Here is a 19,777-nt window from a genome sequence, read left to right as displayed (position 1 = left end):
ATCATTTACAAGTGTAGCGTTTGTGTTATTCCCAGCTTTAGTGAATTTAAATTTACACAACAAGAAACTTTCGGAGAGATTCAAATAGGTTTGTTGATTATTTATTTCAAAACTTTTTGTACCATTCGTATTCCAGTCTGTTCCAGTTATTGCATTTACCTTGAAGTAATCTTCTTTTTTAGTGGAGTTTGAGATAATAATAGTATCATCCAAATCATAGATACTATCAATTGCTTCCATACTTGTATTTATTTAGGAAAAAAGATGTTAAAACTTTTGAAACCCTGATCCAGGGGTTTCATTCTTGTTCTTGGGGGGACAACTGAGTTTTGCCTTTCTTAATTTCTTTTATTGCTTGTAATTTATGAGATTCCTTCTGAGCATCTTTTATACTCTTTACAGCACCTGCTACATTTCCCACAGCAGAAGCAGTTGAACCAATTAGATCTTTATGTTTAAGAATAGTTGAAGCAATACCCATTAGAGTATCAATTATCCCATCTCCTCTAAACTGATGTCCAACACCCCTTTGTCTCTTAGGTTTATAGTATCCTCTACCAAGATACATACCTTCACCCTTGTAGTATGGAGAAAGGAACATCCCATCCCCTGTAATTATTTTATATTTTCCCAACTCGTGTTTCCTCACAATAACCATCGTATTTATTCATTGGAAAACTTCACGTAGGTGAATTCTGATGGATATAACTTCTCCATTAAAAGAAATCACACGATTATCTTGGTCGGTTATCCTAAAATTTACTCTGTGTATGGTTTTTCCTGACACAGGTAGATAAACCAAATTTTTGGGTTCCATATTGAATTTATAACCAATTGGGGTTGAGTATGCGCTGAATGAAAATATTGTATTTGTTTTTTTTCCATCATTATAAGCACCATCAATCAAATCACAGTGAATTAACACCGAATTTATTCCTGAGGATATTTGAATGACATTATCACTGTAAAACGTCCCATTAGTTTCAATCTTTTTTGAGGAGAAACCCAATAACTCTCTAAATGAATTATCAATTGTGAAATCAACCTTGTAGTTATTTTTAACTTTAATCGTTGATTTTGAAGTATGTTTTTGAATGTTTATAACAATATTTTTTGGTTCATCACCCTGTTCTTTCATAAGACGAGCAATTTCGGAAGATATTTGAGAAATCTCATATGCTCCGGGTGAGACTGTTATCGTTTTGTATCCACTTCCGGAATTATAACTAAACTTGTCATTTGTATCAGTTATATTAAATAAGGTATTATAAGTTTCCATGGACAATAAAGATGCCTCATATTCTTTTGTTGTGTCAAGTTGTAGTGGGTATGGGAATGAAGATGTGTGGTCGCTTGTTGTGAAATTGAAACTAAGGATTGTGCTTCTCATCTTATTTAATATGAGATAAAATGTCTTTATATTGAGATTTATTAATTATTTTCATGTTCATCAACTGGTCTAAAATGGCTGATGCTTCATTAAAGCAATTGTTATTTCCAGCCTTCTTACTGCCTAACAACAACAACAGTCTATTAACTAATTGCGATGGGTCATTTGGAAGAAAACTAACACCTGAACCAAGGATACTTAAAGCCTGAATAATGTGTTTCTCCTTCTCATTCTTCCTACTTTTACCAGAAAGAATAACCTTATAATTTAGAGTGTTCAGCAGATCAATATATACTCTATCATCATTATTTTCCATATCCAATGGTTTATCAATATACTTTGATTCATCCCTCACAGTTGAACCTTGTCTTCCATCTTTTGTGAGAAGAAACATTAATCTCGGAGTTAGTTTAACAGGGGGTTGAGCAGAACCTAAGAACCTTAATTCATCATTAAATATCAATACCTTTTCTTGAACAAGATGAAATATTGCTGGTTGTTCTGTTGGAATGAGTCCTGCTTTGGTTTTTGAATCCGCTGAATATTCATTGTTTTGAACAGCATTCACAATATAATCAGGGGGTTGATTAATCTCTTCCAGTTGTTGAAATAATTCTTCATCATGATATTCTAATTCTCCAATATGCTCTAATTCTTCCTCCGTCATTTGACTGAAATCTTTTAACATTTGAAGCTCTCTGGGAGTATATTCTACTGTGGGAACTGTGGAAACATCTTTCATTTTTTCTTGGGAAGTTTTTAAAAGTGGTTTAAAAAATTTCTCTTGTTTTCTTTCAAATGCTTCTTCGCCCGTTAGTTTCTGTCTGCGTTTCTTCTTTATGTCTTCCTGTTGTTTTACAACTTTTGAAACCAACTCTTGATGTTCCTTAAATCTTCTTGCTCTTTCTTTTGCATCCATTTATTTATTGTAAAATATCATTTAATGAATTGTAAAGATCAACAGGGAAATTTTCCTTTTCTTCATCATTCAAGTAGATGTGTTCAAATAAATCCTTTTCTTTAAATATTTCATCAAATTCTTTATTAACATTAATGCGAGTTGTAATTTCTTCTTCACTAATACTTGCATCTCTGCTTTTCATACGTTTGCGTTGAGTTTCTTAATCAACATCAAAACCGAATGATAAAATCTTAACTCCACTCAGATGTTTAATAACTTGTCTCGTTCCTTCTGGATTAGTTTCTAATATCCCAACACCACCAGATTTTAGTTTCCTTAACTCACTCTTACAATGTGAATATTTTGTTGTACCAAGATAAACCTCCTCAAACATTTGACCTTCATTCCTCAATCGCATATGTTCCTCCACTGAAATATAGTGATAATCTTCACCTTTTACTTCTCCAGGTCTTATTGCTCCAGGTTGTTGTTGATACAATGCGTATCACGGGGTGTTCTTTAAGTAAATTTACAATATTCTCATTTGTACTACACAAGAACCTTGATTTATGAAAGTTTTTTCCAGAAGCAGATTTACCCACAAGATTTATAATAATAGTTGTCATTTATATATGTAATTGTTTATAAAACAAAAAATATATCCCTTAATATCTCATCTTGTTTCACAACAATATATTTATATTTTTCAGTCATGTGCTTCATGTAATCCTCAAATTTCTTTTTACTACAGAATGTAGAACAATTATCTCTCCAAAAATTATTGATATTTATTGAATTTAACTTGAATAAAATAAAAGTATTAGCATTGTTTCTGATGGAACGACGAGGAAGTTGAAAGTACGATTGACTAAGATAAATACAATTACAAGAAGAATGTCTCCCTCTTGTGTAGTAGCTGTCCATTACCGTTTGGTTTCTCTCATTAACACAATCATCAAAGATAACGAGGTTCTTTTTTGATTTATCCAAATCTTGGGGAGACGGTATATCATCCGTATTATCACTAAGAATACAAGTTATAGGATTTGATTTCTTTTTACATCTCTGTGTATCACAAAATAGTTGAATTATATCTTCAATGTTATAATCATTTAGGTTTTTTTGGCGTTTAAATAAACCGATTATATCTTCTTTTTGAAGACCAGCATTAAAACCTTGTGAGAGTAGTTGATACTCTGGTTGAAAACTCGACTTTGTGAAAATTATTAAATTATCATAATCTAAAAAGTTGGGAGTGAGGAGCATTTTTAAAAGTAAGCAGGTTTTTCCACATCCACTTGAACCAACTATGAGACATCTTAATGAATTTGGGAGATTTTTATGGTTGTTAAATTTTATCTTATTTTCCCAAATAGGTAAAAAATCATTCATTTATATATTTGGAAAACAGGTTATTTAATTTATTATTGGCTTTTTTAGAAACTCTATATTTTATCCTAAGTTCAGGTTTAATTTCAAGATAATCCATTATTATATTTATACAATATCTTGTGTTGATATTTCCCTGAAAATTACATCCATGAATAATATATAACAACAATCCTTTGAACATTTCTCTTATACGTTCAGTTTCTTCCCTTGTAAGGAAAGGTGTGTTATCACCCTCATACTTTACATTCATTTCTCTAATCAATCTTGTAAAGTAATTCATTTTTGGTGTAAATCTAAAAGAATTATTTTCCTTTTTATATTTTTTATTATCATTAATTAGAAGATAATCACAGAATATACATTGTTTATAGGCTTTTGACTCTGTGTTTAATCCCTGTCTTTCACACGCAGGACAATTCTCAAATTTGTCATATGGAGAATCAGGAAAGTCTAGCATATTTATAAAGTAAAACCTTACTTAAACTGAAATTCATCTATACTTTTAATAATATTACCATCGATATCGATATACTTTTTTTCATTATCAGATTCAACGACAACATTTTTTATATTAAAGGTAATTTTAAAATGATCGTTAATTACTATTGAACGAAATGTCATTTCACCTGATATATTAACATCCTTTATTTCATCAGGATTTACATCTTTGGGGTTGTTGAAAAAAATACAAATTTCCCCTTGCATATTACAGATGGTCTTATCTTTTCTTTCTAAAGCTTCATCCATAAGGTTTTTGTTTTTTGATACTTTTTCTTGTTTCATTGCTTTTTCTAGTTTTGAATATATTACTAGAAGGAGAGGAGAAACTTTTGTTAGAGATACTTTAATTGATGTTCTACCAGGTATACTAAAAGCCCTTCCACTGAAGGAAATTGAAGAACTCATATTATTTACCATAATAGTTTTTATCCAATAGTTGTTATATTTATCTTTGTTCAATTTTACATCCTTGACATATTTCTCAGTATCTTTAACAAATGAAGAGATTGATTGAAACTTGTCTTTTGTGTCTTGAAACATTGTATTTATTAAGTGAAAAAGTTGGAGGATAAAATGGTTTTAAGCACAGATTCACCTGTAAAATAAACGAAATTTTCATCAAGAAAATTTTAGTTTAAGCAAAGATTTATTATATAAATATGGTGAATACAACATACTGCGATGTTTGTAATCACAAATATAAACATTATAGAAAACACCTCCGAACCAACAAACACACATTTAATCTGTTTCATAAAATATCTCCTCTTGAGTTGGAAAGAAAACATTGTGATATCTGTTCAAAGGATGTTTTGAAGAGTAGTTATAATAAACATCTTCAATCACAAAAACACAAGAAAAATTAGTTTAAAGTAAAGGGAGACTATTATATTGAAAACACTGATGGGGCATTTAAAGGGCATATAAAAATAAGGATTTTTCAATTTGGAGAACCCGGTCCATCATCAATAGCTGAATCAATTGAAATAGTGAAACCCGATGTTGAAAAATTTATTAAAAAGACATTAAAAGAAATGAAAACTTTAAAGTTTTATATGGGAGTGAAAATGAATATGAAAAGACAAGATGAAGAACAAACTCCTTATATGAGAACAGATCTTCATTTTATAACATCATTTCAAGATTTTTTGAATAGTGGGGTTTATGAAGAACTATCAAGACAAGAGGAGGATGTTGATAATACAGTGGTAGGAAGTGGATTCAATATTAAAAAAATCATCTTTTTAGATATACACATTCTAAAATCAAACCCTCTTAAAGCTTCTTCTTATATTGAATTACCAAAAGAAATAAAACTAAAGAAGGCAGTTGTTAATATTAAGAACAATGATAATAAATGTTTTCTCTGGTCTGTTCTTGCTCACTTACATCCACCAAAATGTAATTCAGAAAGAGTAAAACAATATATGAAATATGAGAATACCTTGGACATTAAAGATTTTAAATTCCCAATGCCACTAACAGATATTCCTAAATTTGAGAAAAAGAATAATCTTTCTATTAATGTATATGGATTAACGGATACAAACAAAGTTCAAATATTAAAAATTTCAAACAACTATAAAAATGAAGAAACACACATTGATCTTTTATATTTTAGTGTTGGAAAGAATTCACATTACACATACATCAATAATTTATCAAGATTAATCTCTTCTCAGGTATTCAGAACAGCAAACAAAATATATCCTTGTAAGCGATGTCTTAATTCATTTCATACAAAAGAACGATTAGAACAACATTCAAAATATTGTAGTAATCATAAATCAGCTGCAATTACAATGCCTAAACCTGGTGAAAAGATTTATTTTGAAGATTATAATAAATCTATCATGCACCCATTTGTGATATACGCTGATTTTGAGTGTATCCTTAAAAAGATTAATACTGCTTCTCCTAATCCAAAAGAATCATATACAAATAAATATCAAAAACATATTCCTTGTGGTTTCTGTTATTATATCAAATCATCTGTTGGAGAAAAGTATAACAAACTTGAACATTATCGTGGAAAAAAAGCTTCACAAGAGTTTGTAAAACGATTAGAAAAGGATTGTATAAGACTCACTAAATTAATGAAAGAAACAAATGAACCGATGAAATTAACCAAAGAAGAAAAATTAGAATTTAGAAAGAACAATATCTGTCATATTTGTGAGGGGGAAATTAAGGAGTCTAAAGTTAGGGATCATTGTCATCTTACTGGTAAATATAGAGGTCCCGCTCATTCCTGTTGTAATCTTAATTATAAATTACCTTCTTTTATTCCAGTCTTTCTTCACAACAGTGCCAACTATGATACACATCTATTTATAAATGAACTTTCAAAAACACCAGGGAATATTTCTGCCATAACAAACACAAGTCAAAAGTATATTTCATTTACAAAAATGATATTCACAAAACCTATAACTCGTATTCGGTTTCTTGATTCTTACAAGTTTATGGGAACACCACTAGCCTACCTCGCATCAAATCTAAGCTCCACGGACTCTTTTCCAAATCTTAATTCATTCTTTCCAAAAGAGGAAATTCTCACTAAAGAGGAAATTCAGATTAAAGAGAGAATTCAAAGTAAAGAGGAAACTCTAATTAATGAAGAAATTCTAACTGAAGATGATATTCTAATTATAAAGAAAATTCGAAGAATGAATGAAATTCTAACTTAAGAGGAAATTCTGATTAAAGATGAAATTCTGATTAAAGAAGGAATTCTTACGAGAGAGGAAATTCAAACAAGGAATGAAATTCAAAGTAAAGAGAAAATTCTTACAAGTGAGGGAATTTATCCTTATGATTATATGGATTCATTTATGAGATTTAAAGAAACACAACTTCCATCAAAAGAAAGTTTCTATAATAACCTTTATGAAGAAGAGATAAGTGATAAGGAATATAAACACGCACAAGAAATATGGAAATTATTTAAGATAAAGAACCTTGGAGAATATCATGATTTATATCTAAAAACAGATGTTTTATTGTTAGCTGATGTGTTTGAAGCTTTTAGATCACTCTGTCATAATAAAAATTGTTATGGATTAGACCCTGCCCACTATTTCACAGCTCCTGGTTTAGCTTGGAGTGCAATGTTGAAAATGACAAAACAAGATATAGATTTAATCAGTGATGTTGATATGCTTTTGATGATTGAGAAGTCCAAGAGAGGTGGAATATCACAAGTATGTTCAAAAAGATATGCTAAAGCAAATAATAAATATCTTCCAAATTATGATAGTGAAAAAGATAGTAATTATTTGATGTATTTTGATGCTAATAATTTGTATGGATGGGCAATGTCTCAATCTCTGCCTTATGGTAAATTAGAGTGGGTGGAAGAAAAGGATTATGAAAAGGCTTTGATGAATATTGTTATTTCTTCTCAAGAGGAATTGAATGACGAAGAAGAAGGTTATTATTTTGAAGTTGATTTGAGGTACCCAAGTGATCTTCATAATAAGCATAAAGATCTTCCTTTTGCATGTGAGAAAGAAACCCCAAAGAAAGAATGGTTAAGTGATTATCATAAAAGTTTTAATATTAAAGGTAAATCAACAGAAAAGTTAACAACATTCTATGATAAAGAGGGATATGTTTTGCATCAGAGAAGCTTAAAACAGTTTTTGAGAGAAGGATTGAGAGTCGCTAAAATTCATAGAGTTTTAAAATTTAAACAAAGTCCTTGGGTGAAAAAGTATATTCAATTCAATACAGATATGAGAGCAAATACAAAAGTAAAATTTGAAGGGGACTTTTATAAATTAATGAATAATGCTGTATTTGGAAAGACTGGAAAATGTTAGAAACAGGCAAAACATTAGATTCGCAACATCTTGGAAAGAAGCTTCGAGATTGATAAATAAACCAAGTTTTGAGAGAGAAGAGGTTTTTTCAGAGAACTTTTCTGCAATTCATATGAAAAAGGAAAGTATTGTAATGGATAAACCAATTTATATTGGAACAGCAGTTCTTGATTTATCAAAGATATTGATGTATGATTATTTGTATAATGACTTAAAGAAAGAGTATGGTGAAAATGTTTCATTGTTGTATATGGACACTGATAGTTTTATCCTAGATATAAAAACTGATGATGTTTATGAAGATATGAAGAAAAATATTGGAGTATATGATACAAGTAATTTCAGCAAGAAGAGTGAGTTATTTTCCAAAAAGAATGAAAAGGTTATTGGTAAGTTTAAGGATGAGTTGGGTGGAAAAGTAATGAGTGAGTTTATTGGATTGAGAGCAAAGGCATATGCTTATAAGTATGGTGATCAGATTGATAAGAGGTTAAAGGGAATAAAGAAATATGTAATAAAGAAATCAATAACTTTTAGAAATTATTATAATTGTTTGATGAATAAGAAAGAAGAATATAGGAAAATGAATACAATAAGAAGTTATAAACATAACATATATAGTGAAGAAGTAAATAAAAAGGCATTAGGAGCCTTTGATGATAAGAGATTTATTTTAGATAATGGAATAGATTGTGTTCCATATGGATATTGTATGATAGAGTGAATAGAATAGATTGTGTTTTAACGATGGGAAGATGGGTTAGGGTTTTTTAAGGGCTACCGCCGCGTTTTTTTCGCAATATATAAATGGTTAAACCAAGTATTAATCAAACTAAAGAGTGGAGAAAATCTCAGTCTTGGTATATAAATGGAAAACATAATGAATGTGAAAAATATCAAATAAGTCTTATTGAAAAAATAACTAAAACAAAGGTAAATAAAACAAATAAGCGAATCAATTTAAAAACTAGTAAGTTAGAGGATGTAAAGAAAAAAATGAATATCCTTGAATGGACTGAAAACTTTGATGGTTATCAATTGAACAATGAAAAAACAATTTCCTATAATCTCAAAATGATATGTGGCTCAGGAGGTGGTCAAACAAAACATTAAGAGAAGTTTATCATTTCGTAATAGCACAAAAGGGGTATCTTAAAAAATATAAAGATTCAAATGTTTTGTTTTTCAATATTTTAGATGGGGATTATTGTGCAAAGAAAATTAAACTATTGAAGGAATTTGAGAATGAACAAATCTTTATAGGTTCAATGAGTGAGCTGTTCAACCCCCAGGTGTTCAATTCAATGAGGTTCAACCTCCAGGTTAAAAGGGGAGACAAATAAATATACCTTGGGATAAAAAGGGGGTTTATTTTTAGGGAAAAAAAGGGAATCCCTGAAAATCCCCCATTCATTTACATGGGGAAAAGTGAGCCAGAATCAGTATATTCACCCTACTTGAGGTCTTATGGATTTGGTCTCGATTTTCGTGTCCGTAACCATATCTCGGACGTTTGTGGACCAATTTTATTTGTACTTCGCACAAAGACAACACAAGATGGTGCACATAAGCACATCGTTTTTGTTTTGTGATGCAATCAAAGATGGCCAAGTGGTGGCCATTTTAGTTGTTGAGGAAGAAAAAAAATCCCAGGTGTCGAACACGTCTTCAACCATTTCTTGGACACGCATTTACCAATGATGTTCAAACTTGTCAGACAGATAACGAATGATGGCTTACATAAGCATATCATGTTTTTTCGAGATAATCTCCAAGATGGCCAACTGGCAGCCATTTTGTTACTTACATGTCTCCCTAACCATTTCTCAGACATGCATGATTCAATTTTATTCAAACTTAACACAAGCACAGTACATGATGGCAAACGCGTAACCTCACTTTATTTTGTGATCTGATCAAAGATGGCCGACTGGCGGACATTTTAGTTGTACATAAATATGGGCAAGCAGTTCAAGTCCACACAGGGAAATTACCAAAACAATTGGGGCTATGACATTTTATGTCTTTTTTACTTGTTTTCGAATTAACTTGTTTCTGCAGTAAATGTTGATAGGTGAGAGCATAATTGTAAAATTCATAAAATAAACAATACATTTTGATGGATAATAGAGTACCTGAAGTTTAAAAATTAAAAACTGAGTAAACTCTCCTTATATTAAGGTTCCCATGAAGTGTTGGGCATTCCAAAGTGGTTCTATGTTCCATACTCTTGCAACAGCCAACAAATAATGAACCACTTCTCACCAACCCACAAGGATGGACCAAATGGGGCAGTATTTTTGACAGTCTGATACACATGCAAAGTTTTTATCACATGCTAGAATGTTATTTTAAATCAGCAGGCTCACATGTGAGAAAAAACATGAGCCGAGCAACCAATCAGGAACCATAGGAAGACGAACCAGCTGTACGATGGGGCAAAGGAGCTCAGCATTCCAAAATAGGAGGTTTTCAGCAAGCAGAGCAGAATACACTGTAAAATGTTCACAAAAAACGCGCCAAATCTTTATGTTGCATTTAAATATTTATGAGTGGAACATTATCATTTTCATTTGTATATTTCAGCTTGAAATAAGGATCACATAAAGACCCAAGATATCCTACCAGTTTGCGTCCATATTTATCCGCAACTTTTCCCCATATTGGTGAACACAAGCCTTTCCCAGAAAAGAAAATCTAAAGGGAAGAAACATAGCAGCAAGGTCAGAGCTCAAATACCACTTATACTTCAATGACCAAAGTGTGCCAAGATATTCCAAAAGTCAAGCTCGGCAGCATCAATACATTAGAATGAAATTGTTCAAATTTTTATGATTTTGTTGATTGTTCAGCCAACTAAAACACATATATATATATATATATATATATATATATATATATATATATATATATATATATATATATATATATATATATATATATATAAATAAATATAAAAGTGAAATGTTTGTTTGTGACCTGACTCCTCTGAGTTCCTCAGGCTTATCGCCACGAAACTTTATAGGCCAACATTTTTTTTTTAACCACGGTGCCCATAAATAGGGGACTTAAACAGTCATTTTCTCACAATTCATAAATCGTAAATACCTGAGCTGCCACCTGTCACCATCTCTACAAGGGTAGGTACATATATATACAATGCTTCATAAAAAAAACGTCCATTTACTTTCAGATTTCAACCCGATACCTATATATTTGGTGAAGTGGTGACCTCCGATGATCAAATATGGTATAAAATGTGAAAAATAACTGAATCAAGACATTACCATGATCCATAAGATCGGTGAAGAAGTCAAGTGACTTCTCAAATGCACTATAATCATTCAAATATACCATCAGAGATGGGGAATCTCCCGCCATCGAATGAAAAAGGTCATACATATTCCAGATAATGAGGGAGGTGAATTGGAAACAAAACACCAATTGGTCATCATCTCGAAAAAGTTCCCCAGGGGTGAGGAACGTAGTAACCAAAAATAATTGAAATCAGATAAGTGGTTTTCCATTTATTACAAAAAACATTTTTTACAAGATGGCCGCCCCAGTCGGCCATCTTGGATCCGGCCACGCCCAAAATCAATAGGGTTCTTCCTTTTCAGGTGGTACATGTGACTCAAATTTCAAATTGATATGGCGAAAAAACATTTTTTTCAAGATGGCCACCCCAGTCGGCCATCTTGGATCCGGCCACGCCCAAAATCAATAGGGTTCTTCCTTTTCAGGTGGTACATGTGTGACCCAAATTTCAAATTGATATGGCGAACAGTTTATGAGTTATCACACTCACAGCTATAAATGTTGACGCCCGGATGGACGGACGGACGGACAGCTGTATGGCCTCGAGGTGACAACAATATCCCCCTTCCGCCACGTGGCAGAGGATAAAAACTGAACAAAGTACAAACACAATCCATATATCGATTTTGCAGTAATTTTACTGCTCATCGAATGATATAACTCTCAAGGATGAAAGAGTTTGCCGGAAAAAAAGAAGGAAAAAAGGTTACCATCTTAACTAACTTCACCAAATATACATGCATCGTATAGTTTCAAAGAACCAAGTGAATATCAGGATTTGATTTTTGATCGAAATGTGATCGCAGATGTTTGATGAATTTCATTGAAAATGTTTCACCTCAAATGAGAAATTTTTTGTGTGTGCATAATTGGTAGAAACGGGAAATCAGTGTAAAAATTCAGTGAGGAGATATCGTAGTGGGTGAAGCCGGTAATCTAGGTAGCCATTTTTAACCTCCGCCATCGAAGATCGGAGGTTACTGTTTTCACCCCTTTCTGTTTGTTTGTTTGTTTGTGAACAGTATTACGGAAAAACTCCTCGACGGATTTCGACGAAACTTGGTGGGGGTGGGGGGGGTGAGGTATGGTCCAAGGATCATGCCATTAGATTTTGGACTTGGTCGCCCCACCCCCAAAAAAAATTTTTAGAGAATTTTTTTTTTTGCATTTCTACATGTTTTAAGTGATTTCCAACCCCCCCAAAAAAAATTAAAGAAAAAAAATTTTTGCAAATTTTTTTTTCAACAAAATTTAGATTTCTTTTTTTTGCATTTCTACATGTTTTAAATGATTTCCAACCCCCCCAAAAAATTGTTAAAGAAAAAAAATTTTTGCAACTTTTTTTCAACAAAATTTCGATTTCCTTTTTTTTGCATTTCTGCATGTTTTAAGTGATTTCCAAGCCCCCCCCCCCCCAAAACAAAATGTTGGAGAAAAGAACTCTAACTCTGTTGACATCATATTTAATGAATAAGATATAAGGTTCACTTGAGTGACCCAGCAGTATTGGCGGCGGAGGTTTTGCACTCTCCCGAGTGCTCCCCCTCTAGTTTTTTTTTCTGTGATAGTAACCAAAAACCATTTGAAAATCAATCACAGGTGAGATATATTTCATGACAATATTATCGATATCTCCACCCTCTTAACAATGTCTTTTCGAAGGGGACATTCAAAAATTATGTAGCCCACGTGTGGGGTTTTTTTTTACATTCGCAAAAAAAAAAACTTTTTTTTTTTTTCATTTGAGTTTTACAATCGCAAGGGGTTTGGGAGTGTTTCCAGAGCCGTCACATAACACCCTTTTTCGTTAATATTAAAATGAGCTATCAAAGAACTGGCGTTTCTGGGTAAGCTTTCCCATAACCTCAATTGAGGTTCTAATCGAGCTTTTGTCTATTAGCCATGGCTTTGCCAAAACATCTCACTTCTTCTAAATGGAGCTTGGCTGCCAGGTAACTATCATGTTGTTGGGTGTGACTATGCCACTCATTCAACCATCGGGACCATACTTTGTGCAGAGCGTTGGTGCTGCCTAAACAGTCTCTTGGGCTATTGGGTACAATCCTGCAAGGGTGGCCACTCCGACACAGGATACCAGCAAGCTGGTCCTCATTTTGCCGACCTGGGAAGGACGACATGCAGAATCAACCCCACTTGGTATTAATTCAACAGCAAAGCAGGATATGAACTTAAGACCCTCGGATCCTAAGTACACCACAAGCCACTGATGCTGTGCCCCTATACCAGTACACTGGTACTCATTCCGGTGAACTCGGAAGGATGACAGGCTGAGTCAACCAGACCTGATGTTATTTCAGTGGCCAACGGGGCTCAAACTCAGGACCCAAAGATCCCAAGCCAGCCACCCTAATCACCAAGCCAACACCAGGCTTAAATCTCACTGTAAGCTGGTTGATGGAAGAAAAAAAAAGAAGAAGAAGAAGAAGAAGAGGATGAGTCAGTAAAATAGGTTGTCCGTGTGTGTGTGTGTGTGTAAAATATAAAAATAAAAATAAAAAAATAAATTATATATATATATATATATATATATATATGTACATATATATATGTATACATACAACCGGGTGTCGTGGCATGCGCCTGTAATCTGGCTACTCGGAGGCTTGGAGGATCGCTTGAGGACAGGAGCTCTGTGCTGGGCTGCGCTATGAGTGGGTGTAGGGCAGCCCGGAATCATGGCAAAACCCAATCCTTATCCCTGTGTCATAAGAGGCGACTCGGGTTGCTTCAGGAAGGGCATCCGGCGTAAAACCTATGCCAAATCAGTATGCGGATCATAAAGGATGATCCGCTGTGGTGACCCCGAACAGGAGCAGCCGAAAGAAGGATATATATATATATATATATATATATATATATATATATATATATATATATATATATATATATATATATATATATATATATATAAAAATATATTTTTTGTGACCTTATTGCTTTGAGTTCCCAAAATTAATTTGGGACAAAACTTTCTACGATCAGATTTTTAACCACGATGCACCTTAATAGGAGTTTTAAACAGTCATGAGGAGGTCATTTGGTCCATTATTTCCATGTTGCACTCGAGTTAATTTATTTACCAACATGAGGAAATTTATTTACTGCAGCGTCACTCCTTTACATCCTTATGTCCTAGAGACCCCATAAGACCCTTTACACCCCTTAGACCTTTTAATACCCATTTAGGCCCTGTTAAGACCTTTTGGACCCCTTCACACCCTTGAGACGTATCGACTTTCTTTGACCCTTTTCAGACCCTTTGATCAAGTCTCACCCCTTTTGCTCGTTTGCCCTTTCACTCCTTTAATTTTCACACTGATCGGATGTAGCGTTCTATGTTTGCAATTATGATGCCATAACGAAGGCACCTCTGCCATCAAAAAGAGAAATCACTTATTTCCCATGGGGAGTGCTTCACATATGGCAAGTGTCAATTTTCCCCATGGTGCAGTTTTTCTTCCAAAGAGGATACAGAGGTCCAAAATTTTTCTTTTTTCCAACATTGCTGCCACACCACATGACCTACAATATCATAATTATCATTAAAACATTCTGCATGCATCGTCACTTCTATGGTGAAAATTGTCCCAATCTGACAAGCATTTGCAGAGAAAACACTTACGTTTTGTGCAGTCAAACAGACCCAAATGCAATACCTTCTCCTCCAACGATGGTAATAAAAAAAATTGGTTTTCACCCGACTTTTTAAGGCTAATTAACATGTACGTTTCGGAATTCACATTATGTTTCGGAAATAAACATTAGAGCCCACGAAAATCGGCTTGGTCATGAAATGCCTGCATACATAATTAATGAGAGGGGGAGGGGAAGTGGTGGAGTGTGATTCTGGAGGGAGGGTGTGGGAGAAGGGAGGGTGTGGGAGAAGGGAGGGGAAGGGTGAGAAGAGATGGGAGAAGGGAACTGGCATTGCCCAGCAACTCCAGGTACCCCTGCTGGTGCAATACATTTTATTAACTGACTCTGTGCTCCACACACACCGAAGTCCATTCCCAATTCTCCTGAAAAACAAATGTAATGATCAAATAAAAGATAAAAAAAACACACCGAGGAGATGAGAGCAATTTGCCATGTGGACAGATTCCATTCACACTGCAGTGCTGGTCCCAATATAGTGAGAGACATTAATATGAGAGGAAGAGCCCACTGCAGAAAAAGTAAACAGAGGTACAACCAAGTTAGACAATATATGAATACCATTTTCAGTCTTGAAAGCTTAACGACTCAATGTCTATGTACGACCAGAGAGCAATCAACCATTTAAATACTTAACAGTTAGAGACACTGAAAAGTTAAAACTGACATCCTGTCATGCAACCAAATGTCTCAAGCCTGAGGTTAACAAAATGAGCTGGGTTTAAGGGTGAAATGCTAGGATTGTGCAAGTTTACAAGGATCAAAGCTGAGGTTGAAGGTGGTTCAGAAGGGTGAGTCATATTAAAAACCAATTTGATCAAGTGCAGATAAAAAATTTTTTATTTTTTAGGTCACTGAATTCAGACCTACCGAGGCCAGACCGCAAACTGCAAGCAAAAACCACTGGAACTTCCCGAATCCAAGAGTTTCTATTGCATCATCCACTGTGAAAAATGTAGTTTCTGAGCATCAGAGAGTGCAAGGGATGGGAGAGAGGCAGTGGAGGATGTAAGGCAATTATCCAGAGAGAAATGTTTTATCAACAATATTGCTAATATTTAAACAATATTTATCAACATCAATATTTGGAGAAATCATATTTATCCCATCAACAGAGAAATTTGATTGCTTTGTTCACTTTCACATCGGAAGTTCAATCACGCAGTTAAAGAGCAATTATGATCCATTGCCAACCCCAATCTCCCTCCCTCCCTCTCCACATTATTAGTGCGAGATGAGGCTTTGGAGGTGAACAAATAATTTTTACCTTTTTCACAGCATGGTGTTCTGGTATCTTGAGGAGCAACAATTTTTGCCTTCTTGATAAAGCCTTTATTTCTGACATGGCAGAATGAAGACATGATTCTAGCAAAATTGAGGAGAATGTTTGGGAGCAGTGGTTAGAACAAAATGATCAAGGACTATGAATATCCTCATCATGACATTCACTTTGAATTCCCAAGCACAAGGAATGAGGAGGTGTAAAGATCTCCTCTCAGAATGCACAATGTTGTCTTTTAAAATCGAGTTAACACCTTATTACTCCCAGTGTCTTATCACCAGTATCTCTGCATTATCCTTTTTATCCCCACACTTGAAAAAGTATTTAAAAAAAAATGGGGGGGGGGGGATATTGTAATCAGCTCTGTCCGTCCATCCATCACACCATCCAACAAACAAATGCAATTATGGGCAGATTTCTAATCATTTTTAAATGAAACTTTTTTATGCAAACAACATTGGTGGACGCATGAAATATGTAAGAATTGTTTGGATTTGACCCAGGGGATGGGGACATGGTTACAGGGGCAAAATAGAAGATTTCTAAACTCCAAATTTGATATTGGATAATTTCTGGTGGGTTGTTTTACAATCTTTAAACTTTGTTTTTGGTGGGAAGTGCAGGGGACTTGTGATGGTGCACCATATACTTTGATCTAATTCAAATTTAATTCGATTTACCATACTCTTCGCAGAGCATTCGTGCTGCCGAAGCAGTTTCTTGGAAGGGTTGCACTGGGTGGTTTGCCATAGTCTTCACGGCATCGTTTGTCCATGCTATATCCTATAAAATTCCGAGCATCAAGCAAGGAAGCAGCAAGTGCCATTTTAAAGTCAGGTATGACTCGGCCAGGGTTTTAAGTAAACCACCCGCCAGACTCATGGTTAGACACTAACCATAACTTCACTGAGACTGGTCCTGATTCAAACAAGGAAAAGAAAAAAACAAACAAACAAAAGAAAGCCATAAAATGTCATAGCCCCCATTGTTATTGCAATTTTGCTGTTCAGAGTTGAAGGGCAAGGCCATATTTATTTACAAGTAGAAAGGCTGCGAGTGTACCAGTCGGCCATCTTTGATCAGATCACAAAATAAAGTGAGGTGTAAGTGTATACTGTCATGTATTGTGCTTATGCCAAGTTTGAACAAGATCGGACCATATACTTATGTCTGAGAAATGTAATTATGGCATGCCAGTAAGTCCCTGAAGGGGTTAGTTGTTAGGACCTGCATTTAAGGACTTTCCTGAGAATCATTTTTTCTCACAATTGGTTGGGACAAGAAAGAGGATACAAGCTGTTAGTGTAAACACAAACCACTGGGTGGTTTGCCATACCATTTGATTTACCATACTCTTTGCAGAGCATTCGTGCTGCCGAAGCAGTTTCTGAGAAATGCAAGTATAATTTTATGGCTTTTTAAAAGTATATAGGTGGTTGAATTCAGTGCCCTGGTATGCAAATCATCTTCAAATTTCAAGTGAATCCGATGAAAATTGACAATTTAAGAAATTTGGCCTTTGACTTTTTGGCCATGTCGACTTTTTGACCTGTGTTGACCTTTTGGCGCATATTGACCTCAAAATTACTGGTGCGTTGAATTCAGTGACTTGATATGCAAATCGTGTTCAAATTTCAAGTCAATCGGATGAAAGTTGAGGATTTTAGAACATTTGGCTCCAATTGGCCTATGTCGACCTTTTCGGTCGACAAATTTTACGAAACTTCAATGCGGGACCGTCGAAGGTTCGACAACATTAATCTCTGAAAATTTCAGAACTATCGGTTGAGTGGTTTGGGCTGGAGGCGAGCAGACAAACAAACAAACAAATGACAAATGAAAAAAATCACTCATCGTGTGACAACTTGGCAAAACAGCACAAAGTAGGATGGGACTCTGTAGAGCGCATACCTCTGCCAGGTGGATCAGTTTATATTTTGTATCCCACTGATGAGCTGGATCCGTACCAAAATCCAATCCGCTTGTTCTTGTCACCTATTCAACTCATCCACCTTGTTTTGTCACAACTGGTCGACAAACTTTTTGAGATACTGTGATACATTGCGTTTTTGGCGCTATCTATCAATTTTATAAATTAAGCCTGTGTTGACCATTTGACCTTAAAATCAATTGGTCGTTGAATAAAGTGACCTGACATGTAAAATCCTTTTCAAATTTCAACTCAATTGGATAAAAATTGAGGATTTTGAACATTTTGCTCAAATTGGCCTTTTGGTCTATGTTTACCTCAAAATTAATTGGTGTTCGACTTCATTGACCTGAAATGCAAATGTTCTTCAAATTTCAAGTTAATTGGATTGAAATTGAGGATTTTAGAAAATTGGCCAACATTGACCTTTTTGGCCTATGTTGACCTCAAAATTACAATTTCGTTGAATTGAGTGACCTTATGTGTAAATCTTTTCAAATTTCAAGTCAATCGGATGAAATTCGAGGATTTTAGAAAATCTGGCTCAAATTGGCTTATTGTTCTACGGAGACCTTTTCAGTTGATCGTATTTTAGAAACTTCAATGCGGAACCGTCGCAAGGTCGTTAACATTAATCTGAAAATTTCAGAATGACCGGTTGAGCGGTTTGTGCTGGAGGTAAGTGGACAGACAAACAAAGAAATGAAAATTAGTCATAGAGTGACAACTTGGCAAAACAGTACAAAGTAGGATGGCACTCAGTAGAGCGCATACCTCTGCCAGGTGGAACAGTTCATGTTTTGTATCCCACTGATGGGCTGAATCCGAACCAAAATCCAATCTGCTTGTTCTTGTCACCTATTCAACTTATCCACCTTGTTTTGTCATAACTCATCTACAACTTTTTGAGATATAGTGATATGAGTTTTTGGCCCTATGTATCAATTTAATAAATTTGGCCTATGTTGAGCTTTTGGTCGATGTTGACCTTTTCACCTATGGTGACCACAAAAATAGGTGGTTGAATTCAGTGACCTGACATGTAAATTATTTTGCAAATTTCAACTCAATTGGATGAAAATTGAGGATTCAGAAAATTTGGTCCAAATTAGCCTTTTGGCCAATTTTGACATCTTGGCCTATGTTTACCTCAAAATTAATAGGTGTTTGAATTCAGCGACCCGACATGAAAATGCTCTTCAAATTTCAACGTAATGGGATTAAAATTGAGGATTTCAGAAAATTTGGCCCAAATTAGCCAATATAGACCTTTCGGCCTATGTTGACCTCAAAATTAGTAGGTGATTCAATTCAATAACCTGATCTGCAAATGCACTTCAAATTTCAAGGTAATGGGAGTAAAATTGAGGATTTTAGAAATTTGGCCGATGTCGACTTGTTGGTCGAAGTTGACCTCAAAATTAAAAGGTGGTTGAATGCAGCCACCTAATGTGCAAATGTTCTTCAAATTTCAAGTCAATCGGATTAAAATTGACAATTTTAGAAACAATTTTAAAATTTGGCCAATTTTGGGTTGACTTTATTGGCCCATGTTGACCTCAAA

At 34.3% G+C, this 19,777-nt stretch overlaps 1 protein-coding gene across 1 annotated transcript in view; it reads right to left on the bottom strand.

The window, feature by feature from the left end:
• The window catches only part of LOC147028873 (synaptic vesicle 2-related protein-like), a 460,702-nt gene that overhangs the window by 100,400 nt on the left and 340,525 nt on the right, over nt 1-19,777 (bottom strand). The window contains exons 2-6 of the mRNA XM_085879648.1: nt 16,269-16,366; nt 15,872-15,963; nt 15,413-15,511; nt 10,634-10,705; nt 10,432-10,502 (exon numbers count right to left, since the gene is read on the bottom strand). Of these exons, the coding sequence (XP_085735774.1) occupies nt 10,432-10,502; nt 10,634-10,705; nt 15,413-15,511; nt 15,872-15,963; nt 16,269-16,362 (428 nt within the window). The 5' untranslated portion in view covers nt 16,363-16,366. The remainder of the gene's footprint in view (nt 1-10,431; nt 10,503-10,633; nt 10,706-15,412; nt 15,512-15,871; nt 15,964-16,268; nt 16,367-19,777) is intronic.

The sequence above is a fragment of the Eptatretus burgeri genome, chromosome 4 (genome assembly GCF_056783735.1).
Source record: "Eptatretus burgeri isolate ZD-2024b chromosome 4, Ebu_testis_v1, whole genome shotgun sequence".
Classification (NCBI taxonomy): domain Eukaryota; kingdom Metazoa; phylum Chordata; class Myxini; order Myxiniformes; family Myxinidae; genus Eptatretus; species Eptatretus burgeri.
Note: the sequence above shows the minus strand (reverse complement) of the source record. Positions and strands in the feature narration are given on the sequence as shown.